The sequence below is a fragment of the Emydura macquarii genome, unplaced genomic scaffold, assembly GCF_026122565.2.
Source record: "Emydura macquarii macquarii isolate MOO-44397 ecotype Brisbane River unplaced genomic scaffold, CSIRO-AGI_Emac_v2 contig_320, whole genome shotgun sequence".
Taxonomy (NCBI): Eukaryota; Metazoa; Chordata; order Testudines; family Chelidae; genus Emydura; species Emydura macquarii.
In genome coordinates, this window is record NW_027130457.1 from 10,167,896 (window position 1) to 10,180,477 (window position 12,582).

Genomic DNA, 12,582 nt, shown 5'->3' on the forward strand with positions numbered 1-12,582 from the left:
AAAGAATACAACAGAGGAATCTATATACATTTACTCATAGCTTTTGAGGGCCTGATCTGACATACCTTACCGTGGCAAAATTCCCTTTGACTTTAGTTGCATTCACAATGATTCAGTTTTGATCTATGGGAATATTGACTGAACAAAATGGTCAGGTATGAGGCCTTAGGATCCCTTCATAAAGCTGTTAACATTATTTCATTTTTCTTTGTGTGCTACACTTGGAAGTAACTGGTTGCCTGCAAAATACAGAACATGGTTTTCAAAGGTCCTGGACTGGACATCTTAACCTTATCTGGTATGTCGTTCCAGGTACATCCAAAGTTACACCTAAAATTTCACTATAATGTAAGTGTCACTGCATCCGTTTGGTGTTGTGGAAAGAGGAGAGAAAAGGATGCAAGGTGCTTATTCTGCAAATACACATGCACCCAGGAGAGCCCTAGCAAGTAAGCCCACCTAATTTGCCAAGGCCCACATCATATCATTAAATTGGTGTCATCTATAGTTAGAAGGTCCTTCTGGCATATTCTCATAGCATGGCCACATTTTCTATATAGTAAAAAACAATTTTCCTTTTCTTGTGATCAATATATCCAGCAAATCTTCAGGAAGTGTCTCCCCCTTCTCTTCCCCTCCCCCTAAGTGATGAAGGCCCAAGATCGAATAATAATGAGATATTTATTACAATCTCTTGACTGCTCTGTTAGACACAGGTTCATAGTTTGTAGATGTTGAAAATTTCACTTAGAAATTTCAGGATAAAACCACACTTCCAGCTCAAGATTGAGACGCTCACCTTTAGACGTCATCTCTACATCTCAGTAAAGCAGCACCTGCTGAAAATAGCAGATACATATTTAGAAGATTCAGATGTCCCTTATAGGTCCAGATTATCTGTTACATACACAGTTTTTACTAAGTGCGACATAAAGCAGGTACAATGCCCTAGCACTAGTGCAAGTTAGAGCCTTTAAGGACTGTCCACCAGCTAGGGTTATCTGGAACACCGCTAACATCAGTCACTCCTCCCCATCAAGCCTGTCCCTGCACCAGAGTGCTGCAGGGATGGAAGTGTAGGAGCTGACTACTTTGCGAGGATGACATCGCACCAGAAGACTCTCTCCAGAAGAGGAGTTATAGTCGAAGTGAAAAGTGAGCAGAGTGGGCCAGAGCATCTAATAAATAATATTTATCTGGTGCCTTCACCCACCTAACTCCAGTGTAAGCTTTGGAAAATTTGGTCTGCAACTACCTTTAAAGTGCATAAGTGTGCGCACATACAAACACACACACATATATAACAAAGCAAAGTAGACCGCAAATGACAGAGTTAATCTGAATTTTCTGGATCTTTGTATGTCCTATTTTTTGTGACCACTGAAGTCTCTTGAAAGTGACCCTCTTGGAAAATGAACTATTGCCCACAAAATTTAACTGGGTTTAGTTCTGAGCAGACCTGGGACAATTTGTGATTCCAAGCTCTTTGTTTTCACCTGAACATCACTTTGATTTGCGGGGGTTCATTCATATCCAAAAACCAAAGCAAAAGTTGGAGGTGTGTGTGAACCCACTTGATTTAAAATCAAAGAAAATAATTGTACAAACACCTCCAAACTGAAGCCTCAGTGTTTTAAACACACCTACTCAGGCTCACCTTGAACATGTGCCTATTATTCCTTTTCTGATGGACTGGAGACCTACCATAGTTGAAAAGAAGGCAGATCTTAAAAGGAATTTCTTTAAAGGTATTCTCATTATGGGAGTTCTGTAATAAGATCTTCATAGGAGATTCATACCTCTTCAGAAAGAAGATGGTTTGAATCGAATTAACAGCAACACTGCAACCAATTAATCTTCTCACTGGAAGAGTTTAATTAAGCAAGGATAGTGTACATTAATAGGAGACAGCTTTGCTTCAGTTTTCCATGAATTACTTCTGCATATGCATTCACCAAAATTTAGTCCTCTCACAATCCATGTAAGTTGTCAGATTCAAGTTAAATGATATGCTACATGCTATTTTTTTAAGTTATTTTAAATTCAAATTCTAGTGACATTGGGCATACATCTCTTATTTGTGTATGTTTTATCTAGTCATCTATTTGTCTTATTTTTTCATATTCTAACTATCACAGGTCTGTGTGCCTTATAATAAAATTCAAAAGGAAATAATAGTCTATTAGGAAGACATAATTATGAAAATGAATCAGAGTGAGTCAAAAAGCATTTAGATGTTAAAAGTGTGACAAGTAGCTTTAGTTCGTACAGCTGCTCTATTGATAGCAACACAAAAGAGAAAATAAGATGGAAATAAAAGTTTAAAAGTTTTGTTTTTTTTAAGTTTCATTGAACTATGTGGCAAGGAAAAATTATGAAATACGTGAGGTTTTAAGCCAAATAATTTTCTTTGTGGCAAAGAAAGGTCTGCTTTTAGTAACGTTATTATCTAGGACTTTTTGCAACTCTCCAGATTTCAATGACAGATAAAGAGTTTGCAGCATTTCCTGTGTCATCATTTCAACTCCTAAATATCAAGATCTTAATGCAGTACATAGCTCTTCTTTTCCTTCCATTTCTGTGTATTATTTTTACTACTTTTTTCCTGACTTCTGCTTTTTCTAATTATTTTATTTTCCCACGTGGCACAAAATTTTGTTTCTCAGTTAGTTTTACATATTCTCTGTTGTTAAAAACACCACCATCTTTTCTGTATCTTTTTAGCATGGTACTACTGAGTCCAGGAATTTTGGTTTGGTTTTGTGGGGTTTGTGAATAGAGTTTATCAGTATTCAAATATCAGTATTGCATTACAATTGACCTTATCTTTTTATTGGTCATACATTACGCAAATATATAACATGAAATAAAAGACAATACCAAAGCAAGATTTTTCCTTATGTTGTTTTCACACATATATTGACTACATAACCTTGATAGTATGGGTTTTTTATGTTTGTTAGCCACCAGGTTTTCAATATTATATCATCATAACTGTTATAATAACATAAATTGTGTGATTCAACTCACTGTTCACATACATCAAAATGAAAAGTACCAAAAAAAAAAAAAAAAGGAAAACTAATAAAAGACAGAAAGCTACTGAAAGACCTATACGTTGGATGGATAAAATATCTTAACCTTGGCAAATACTAGTGATAATGCTTCTTTGATATGGCCCTTCTATCAACCATTTTTTGAGTATTGTTTTTCATTTTTACCATATACTACAATATGAATCCCTTAAAGTTAAATGTAAATGTGTGTATGTGAAGAAATGACAGGGAAAATTATGATGAGATCCAGAACTTGAGGATGCATGTTCACCTATAGACCTATGATTTTTACATAGTCAAATGATCCTGAGATTGGACCCACTGCTGTTTATGGCAGAACTTCAGCTGGGTTTGATAAGAGCAAGGTTGGGCCCGTAATGAACTAACTTACAATGCATTTACTTTTTGTGCTTCTCAGAACTCTCTCATAAACAGGAGTAGCTTTTCATTTGTATTTGTTTCAATGCCAATAGGTCACATAGGAACTAATACTACAGTCATTACAACAAGAATCTAGTTGACATCATTAGGACTGGAGGACTTGGGCCCAAAATTGCTGATGATAAGGATTCAGTAAACATGGCATATTGAAGTGTTTTCTACTGTACTAGTGTAATAAAAAGATAATGGACTATGAAGCAGACTAACAAGATTTTTAAGGTGCAAAATTACGGAGTCACAGATTTAAAGCTGCTTTGAACTGTTGATTCAATAGTCTTGTTGAGTACACTTCAGTATCATTTTAGACAGGTAGAGAGAAATGTCCATAGTGTAATTCTCTTTCGGGGTGAGGTAATGGACAAGTGAGTCTTGTTTATAATGATATCAAGAAAAAAATTTAATGCCAGCAGAGCTGTGTTATGTATATTTTACAGGAACTGGGACCCCAGAAGTGGGATGACAAACCATCCATATATTTGATTCAGCTATAATAGTCATCATTTTCAATCTAGACCTTAGAACATGGTTCTGTTCTCCTTTGGTGGGAGTTTTATCTGTGTAAAGACTGCAGAATCAGACCCTTAGTGCTGTTGAAATTTAGTTTGATTATTCCCATGCTCTTCTCGAGATATCTACTAACTTGCAGTGGGATTTTGGTGCTTGTCTATTATCTTTAATGTAAGCAATTCAAAGCCCGTATCAAAGTGTTTGTACCTAATCCCTGTATAACCATTTAAAATTTTATTTGGTCCATAAGTGGCATGTTATTTAGAATTTCACTTAACAGTTGCTTTACGTCACTGCTTTCAACTATGACAATGTTGTTCTTTTTTTTCTCATTCTTTTCGAACCCCTGTTTATATGTGTGTATTTTTTTCCTCTGCCTAGACCTGGTTAACCATTTCTGTGAACAGGTCCTCAATTTTTTACTTTGTCCCTACTTTCCTGTCGTAGCCCCATCTTCCCCTGGTGTCGACTCCGTACCCTTACAGCGCACAGGCAGTCAGCACGGCACACAGAACGCAACATCGACTTTCCAGAGGGCCAGCTATGCTGCAGGCCCAGCCTCCAATTACGCAGACCCCTACCGACAGCTGCAGTATTGTCCTTCTGTTGAATCACCATACAGCAAATCTGGTCCAGCCATCCCACCTGAGGGGACCTTGGCTAGGTCACCTTCCATTGATAGCATTCAGAAAGATCCCAGGTGGGTAAAACCTTACTTTTTCTATCGTTACATGTTCATCTAGAGTGTTATAACTGCAGTCTACTCTTTGTATTTCAACTATGGAGTATTATTAAAAAACAAAACAAAAATTGTGATTTGTTCTACAAAAGTTTCTTTGTTTGAATTAGAATTCTGTTTTAATGCTTTATCTTAGCATGCTCTTATGAGCTCTCCTTTAAAGCAAGATGACCTTCAGTACGTACGTTTAGTCTGCCCTTGGTAGGGCCTCCGTGTGAAATACTATGAAAAAGAAATTATGTTGAGAGTATAGCACCACGAGTCCTTGAATCAAAATTGTAATGGCTTTTCTATGCAAGGAGAAATTTTGTTCTGTAAATGTTTAACAATGTGCAAAGTGGCACCCCAGTACTAGCCTATGAGAATAACAGTGAACTATTCAGGTCTATGTTTCATCTGAACATCAGTATCTAGGCTCCACCAGTATGTGACGGCAGAATGATTTGCAGTGTAATTTTCATCGAAAATATTGGCCGATATTACACATATACGCTCTGTGGTTATATAAATATAAATATAAAATATAGTCAGCATGGTGTTCTCTAGGCATACTGTAAATCAAAGAGTGCATGCTTGATGGCAGCATTCAAGGGGTGAATTGTCCTCAGTGATGACAATAACAGAGATGGAGATATTAACAGTAGCTCTTAATTCACTTGGTTGTTTTTGTTTGGTTTTGTGGTGCAAAGGATCAGTAATTTTATGGGGTTTTTTTAATGATTTTTGTAAGTTAAATGGTTTTGCAGTTGAAATCAGATTCTTCAGAAGTTACATAATTAAGCTTTTATTCAAAAATATAAAATATTTGACTTCTTAAAATATGTATTTATTTGTACAGGAATTTCTGTGTAAGATATTGTGATTTTGCTGCATGGTATTTATCAATGGGAACACCCAAAAATGTGTCCCAAACAAGGACATTAGGGAGGTGTTTGACCAACAAGATATTTAAGATACAGTGGCAAGATTTTCCTTCCTTCACTATAGAAGTGAACTGTTCATAGCCTTAGCAGCCTGAACTCTGTACATGTTATCTGTATAGAAACTGCCTTACTAGATTAATTTCATAGCACATTAGGATCACTACGGCTTTTAGTACAGCTCATTCATGCTAGTGACCCACTTTTGATGTGGGAATAACTGTTGTCTCTTTATCTTTAACTCTTGATGCTGCTGCAAATGCTTGAGTGAAAAGGAGAAATAGGCGTGGGTTTTTGTTTGTTTGTTTTGTTTTGTTTTTTGGGGTTTTTTTTTTATATCTTGGCACACAAAGATAAAATGTCATTGCACTAACATAATTTACCCACATAGAAGGTCACTAAGTACTGACATTTGTTCTATGGTATTGAATTCTTGATGGGGATTCTACAAAAGGAATTTTGCATGCAACAAAATTCTGCCTTGCAATACTAACTTGTTAACATTGTACAGAATATGTACGAGAACCTGAAATATAAGAGAAGAATGAGAGTGACTGCAATAAATATATTTAGGAAAAATATATTGGAATTTAAGGCATTCCTCCCTGTGCTGAAAGAAAGTATATACTATATTCCTAGTAATATTGGACATATGGTTTTAAAAGACGTAATCTTTGTGGAATATCATTGTCACTGTAATGCTGGCATGGTCAGCACCTGCACAGGTTATATGCTTAGCAAATGTCAAACATGTTCCTTTTGAAAAATTATTTTATTTATTGTTGCTTCGTGCTCTAGCCTTATTTTCCAGCCCTTTGTGTTTCTCCTCTCCCTCCCAATGTAATGCACAGAATTAAATGAGTACTGATTTCTATAAGAATACAGGAGATGGAATATTGACATCCACAGATGTAAGTAGAACTTGGTAAGCTTTTCACAGAGAAAAATGTGTTTATCTACCACTTTTTCATTTAATACATTAATCATAAACAGGCTATAATTTTTACATTTTTTTGGAACAGAGATATAGGGATTTTATATTGTAGTTTATGCAAACGTATTTCATACTACAGATTACTAGTGAGCTAGTGACTTCAGCTATTGCTTCAAATATTTGTTATTTGTGTATTCACAGATTATATCATTTTGTTGGTCACCTAAGTCACATGGTGGTGTTCTTGTTCCCTGGTTGAATGACTCTAAATCCACAAAGAGGTTTTGTGATGGTCATGCAAACAATTGTAGTGCAGCATAAACTGCGAATATAAAATAGCATGAATATTTGCGTCATTTGCTTTTCCTGCGAACAATATTGTAAATACAAGTTTGCTCATATGAGTAGTCATGGAAAGCAAATAAAAGGTGGTATAAGCACTGTCAAAGCCAATTGTATGGATTTTACTCAAACAGATGTTTGTAAATATTTTATTGTAGTAATTGCCCAGATCTAGACCTAAATGTAGAAATTAAAGGGTATGACATCCTTGAGTAAAAGCGTTTTGGCTTCAAATAAGAGTCAGTCTTATGAAAATTTAGTTTGCTCCATGAAGAAAAAGGTTGTTACCTGATTTTTTTTTCAAGTAGACTGACAAGAAGAATTCAAAATGAGTTAAAGGTGGGGAAAAACTCAGTTCCTCTAGTTAAGATAAATTGATTAGTTTAATATGAAGGATGACGTTCTGGCCTGTTTTGCACAAGTGGTAGATGCAGGGGTACAATGTGAGGAGGAATGGTGCTAGACATCTCTCCTCACACACCAGGAACTCATACAGGAGCAGCAGATAATACAGACCCAGCACCTCCCAGAATTTTATGCACAGATCCTGTTAACTTCCACTAGTAATATTCTGTAATCTCAGGAGTCATGGTTTGGGAACACTGATAGCCTCCTTGCCCCCTATGTGCAGGCTGCCACTAGTACCAATGCTAGAACAGGGCATGTAATTCTCCTTTTGGAGCAATGGTAAGGATCACCACTGAACATATTGTATTCTGGTCTGTAAGAGGTATATTTCTCTGCATAGGCAAAATGCCCTGTTCATTTCTGATCACTACATTATCAGAAACATATTAACAAATTGTTTCAACAAAAATACCAGGAGAGTTGGACAGACTGATTTATGAGGAAAGATTAAAAGCGTGGCTAAAAGAATAATGAGGGCAAAGAGACAAAACACCCCAAATACTTGAAGAAACATCAAGGAAAGACAGAAATTATTTAGTATTGTACACAGCTGGATAATTAAGAGTAATGAATGAAAAAATTAAGAAGCAGAAAATTTGGGCTGAATTTCATGAAAAGCTTCCTGACAGTGAGCGGTGTTAAGCTATGGAATTGTCTTCAAAGGGATATTGCTTGCATTCTTTGAAGCTAGACTGAACAAACACCAGGAAAATGCATTGTAGGGAGTAATCTCCCATTGCACGGGGGCTAAACTGGATGATCTAATAGGTCTTTGACTTCCATGACACTATGATCTATTGCTGTGTTAAGAAAATTTGTGATCAAGTGAGTTTCTGGTACTAAATTTGTATGATCTGTCAGCTGTGCCAGCAGGTCACTAAAGGGCTAAACTGAAAAAACTAAAGGAAATTGTAAAATCTACATATTATAATCTTCTGTTTGGCTTATGGCAAATGCAGACACATCAATAAGTAAAATGGACAGATAGATCTGAGCCTGATAAGCAAATAGAATTTCTGAAATATAGAATAGTTGTGTTTTCCTAAATTATTCCTATTCTGTTCTGGTAGAATTTTCATCTGAAACTGAGAGAAAAAAATTAGCTAGCACTGCTGTAATTTGGAATTCTCCCATTGTTTTCATTGTGTAGCTTGGATTACTATTACTTCAGCTTTACATATGTATTTCTAAGCCAAATTTTGGCAAATGAAATCTTAGATCAACATCTGCTTTTCCCCTCCACAAACTGTCATAAAATACAGTTTAGCTTTAATTCAGCTGCAGAGGTCTGCGACAAAAACATACTAATGTATTATTTAAAATAAACACATCTGAATTCATAATTACTTTTATAGTTACTGATTTCTTTTTTGATCACATATATTATAAAACATCAAGCCAGATTCTTAGCTGGTGTATACTGGTACAGCTCCCTGGAGCTAGTTATATTTACACCATCTGAGGTTCGGTCTCATCATGTTAAAATTTTCTCTTAGAAACGTCAAAAAAATGTAAGTTCTGCAGCTGGAAAAAAAAAAGGAAGAATTCAATAATGAAAAAATAATTTATATAAAACATATTCTTCATTGTCGGTGAGCCCAGGGCATCATTAAAAGGTTTGGGCTTGTCTATACTTACAGCGCTGCAGCAGCACAGCTGTGTCTGTGTAGCACTAAGTAAAAATGCTACCATGCCGACAGGAGAGGGTCTCTGGTTGGTGCAGGTATTCCATCTCCCCAAAAGGTGGTAGCTATGTCGACAGGAGAACCCCTTCCCTCACCTCCACTCTGTCGATATAGCGCTGTCTACACTGGGGATTAGGTCGGTATAATTATTTGGCTCAAAGGTGTGGATTTTCCATACTCCTGAGTGACGTAGTTATACTGACATAAATTGGTAGTGTACACCAAGGCTTAGTTAATGTCAAAGGAGGAAAATAATTACAGTAACAAGTACGACTGTGAAATAAACGTATCTTACCAAAACTCCTCTAGCTTGCAATCACAATCTTCCATTTACTAGCTGGCTCCCTGTATCTTCCACATTTTCAAAAAAGGTTTTTTTCCCCTCCCAAATTATTATTCCCCCGTTGGTTACTTCTATACTAAATATGGAAAAGTCAGTCCACAGGGTTCAGGAGCCAATAGAACATGTGTATAAGCTCCTAGCTCTAATATTTCTGAACTATTTCATGTCAACTATAAATGTTTCCATCCAATTTTGCTTTGTAGTATCACCACAAATAAAGCTTTAGATAAATCTTTTTAATAAAACTACAACAAACTTCACTGAAATAACACTAATGGTCTCATTTACAAGGGCATCATAAAGTTAATAGCCATATATTAAGAACGGACTTGACTATGTTGCTAATAACAACTCTCAGTGTAACACGGCATGCATTGTAAAAACCATACTTAATTTTCAGCATATATGGTGTTTGTCTAATTTTGCACTTCAAAAAGTTTGAATGGTGAAATTAGACTGATTTGACTATAGTTATTTTCACTTCATGCTGAAGACTGTCCTGTCATGTCTGGTTTTTAAATAAAAATAAAAAACAATTTTCATGAAATTTGAAATAAGTCACTTAACGATTCATAAAAGCTTTTCTTACAAAACCTAAATCTTTCTAGACCTAAACTACCTATGAGTGTCCTTTAAACACAAAAGCAAAACACACAAGAGCAAACTTTGGTTAATGAATTATAGTATGTATAAGGATCCCATTACCTAGACAACATGATGTTAGTTCTGTTTAGAGATCACTTCAGCTTTAATTGTAATTTTTTTATTTATTTTTTTTGCAAGTTTATGTAAGAGATTTTTTTATTTTTTTCTGAATAAAAAATAAATCCTCATAATAGCAATGATCATTACTAGCATAGCATAGTACTCCATCTCAACTATAACACTACTCAGTTGTACATGAACCTTGTTAATTCACATGGACAATGGGGAGACCGACAGGGAGTGACTGAATTGTGCAAATTAGCTAACAAGTGTGTAGACTGCCTGAGTGAACATTAGCAATTTCTGCTGTAACAATGGTCTTGCTCACTTATGGCTTCCATATCTATCATGTCATTGATGGGTTGAGTATCAGTATATTTCCTCCTCTGTATTGTGACATTGCTTACCTATTGAGCATCAGAGGCATTATGTGAAGGGGCTGGCAGAACGATATGTTAACAGCAGCAGTCATGTTAAAAACATGCAATGCAATCAAAACTAATTCCAGACTTCAAATAATATAAAATGTAATATCCCGTAGATATGATGACCCATAGATATGGTGTCCATTTCCAAATCATAGGGAATGATATTGTTATGAGTTTTTACTGTTTACATTTTTATAGTATGCTGGTTTTAAATAAATGTATTTCAAACAGCACCTTTGAATTATTTATACAAAATACATTGGAAAATCCAATGAACACACACAAAATGGTGTGTTCACCAAAAATGATGTGCTTTCGAGAATACTCATAGAGTGATAATCCAAAAGACCCCTTTTTATGACTTTTGGGATTTTTTTGCAGCACTTACTGGTGAAAAATGTGACAACTAAACAAGATAATTTAAAATTGAAATAACATTAAAAATACAAATAACTGGAAGTGGCACGTTGCCTTTTTGAACTGTCCAGGTATAAGTCAAAACAGTTACTGATTGTGCCAGCTATTGCATAATTTAATTTTAATATCCTGAGACATTCCTGCTGTGCTTCGGCTTTCAAAGTCAAAGTTCTGATTGATTACCTCTGCTGGGGTTAATTTCCCACCACACAAAGAATGAAAGCATTGACTCAGTACCTTCAAAGTTCTTAAATCAGAAGCCTTTCATTGTAGAAAGGAGAAAAAAGGCTAAAGCAAAGCCTCCTGTATCTGCTATGAACCATCAAAACCCATTTTGCATCACTTTCCACAAAGAGCTGCGCTATATTTTCAAACCTGTCTTTGTAAAGCTTTCTTTTCCCTGTAGTAAAAAGAATCTCATTACAATAAGTGGCAATTAACATCTATGCTTCAATAAAAGTGCAGTAAAAATATAAGACATCGGCTTTTAAGAAAAACTAAAATCTTTCTGCCGGAGTCTTTACATTTATTTGGTTTGTTTTAAGGATTATCATAATATTAACAGAATTACTTTACTATAAACTTGAATAAGAGTGAAAGGCAGTATTGCAGTGTTATGGGAGAAGCCAATAAGAATATAAATCTCAGTCTGTGTGTGTTTGTGCAAAAAAATTATTCTGCATGTGTGTGTGTGTGTGTATATATATATATATATATATATATATATATATGTATTCATTTTTATTTTTAAAAATGCATAAGGCAGTGTGATATACTGGTGATAGACAGAAATCCAAAGCAGGCGCTACCCTAGGAATAGTTTCTTCGGTGACTTCCTTGTCCCTACTAACACTTCCCCATTGCAAGGATTTGTAATTTTTTTTTTTTTAGCCAAGAACCAGTATGAAACATTACAATCAAAGGGACAATCCAACCAGCCCAAACATGCACACAATTTAAGGCAAAGAGTATGGACCCAGGGCAAGCCTCAGATACTCACCCAAACCATCCCTCCAAGTGAAAGGAGTGAATTCTCATTTGCATGTAAAATAGCCATTAGAAATAGAGCAAATATAAAACGAACAGAGGAGGGGGCCCAAACATAGCTAAGGATGAAGACTGCTGATATAAATAGGATTTACACTGTGCCCTAAAATCTGCAAACATGGGATTCCAGCAACCCACTTGAAGAGAGTGTTTCCACAACCAAGGACTCCTAACCAAGAATGTCTGGCCTCCAGCTTGGTCAGGACTAGAGGAGAGCATGCCCTCCCAGGCCAGTTGTAACTGTTGGGCAAGGACTTGGGTAGAAAAGGGCATGTTGCCCAAGTACCTAGAACTTAGATTATGAAAACTAGCTTTATAGAACAACAAGACTATGAATTGTGGTTTTTTTGTATTCTGGCAACTGGTGCAGACTGAAGAGAGTGGCTGTAAGTGACCTGAAAGGGTTAGGGCCTGGGGAGGAAATAGGGTGACCTGTGACTGACTCATATCACTGTCTGATAAATATGGTTCACTGTTCCATAGATTGTTTTCTATGTTAGATCTTTGTTATGCAGTACACAGCATGGCACACACTGTTTATCAAATATATTTCATTGTGTGATACAGAAAAATCTGCAGTGCACTGTGAGAAAAAGAAAAGTTTGTATTT

General features: G+C 35.8%; 1 protein-coding gene across 3 annotated transcripts in view; it reads left to right on the forward strand.

Moving 5' to 3' along the window:
* Positions 1-12,582, forward strand: part of CTNND2 (catenin delta 2) — a 1,025,780-nt gene that overhangs the window by 668,100 nt on the left and 345,098 nt on the right. For all 3 annotated transcript variants that reach the window (XM_067570033.1, XM_067570040.1, XM_067570046.1), the window contains one exon: positions 4,452-4,704. In XM_067570033.1, the coding sequence (XP_067426134.1) occupies positions 4,452-4,704 (253 nt within the window). The remainder of the gene's footprint in view (positions 1-4,451; positions 4,705-12,582) is intronic.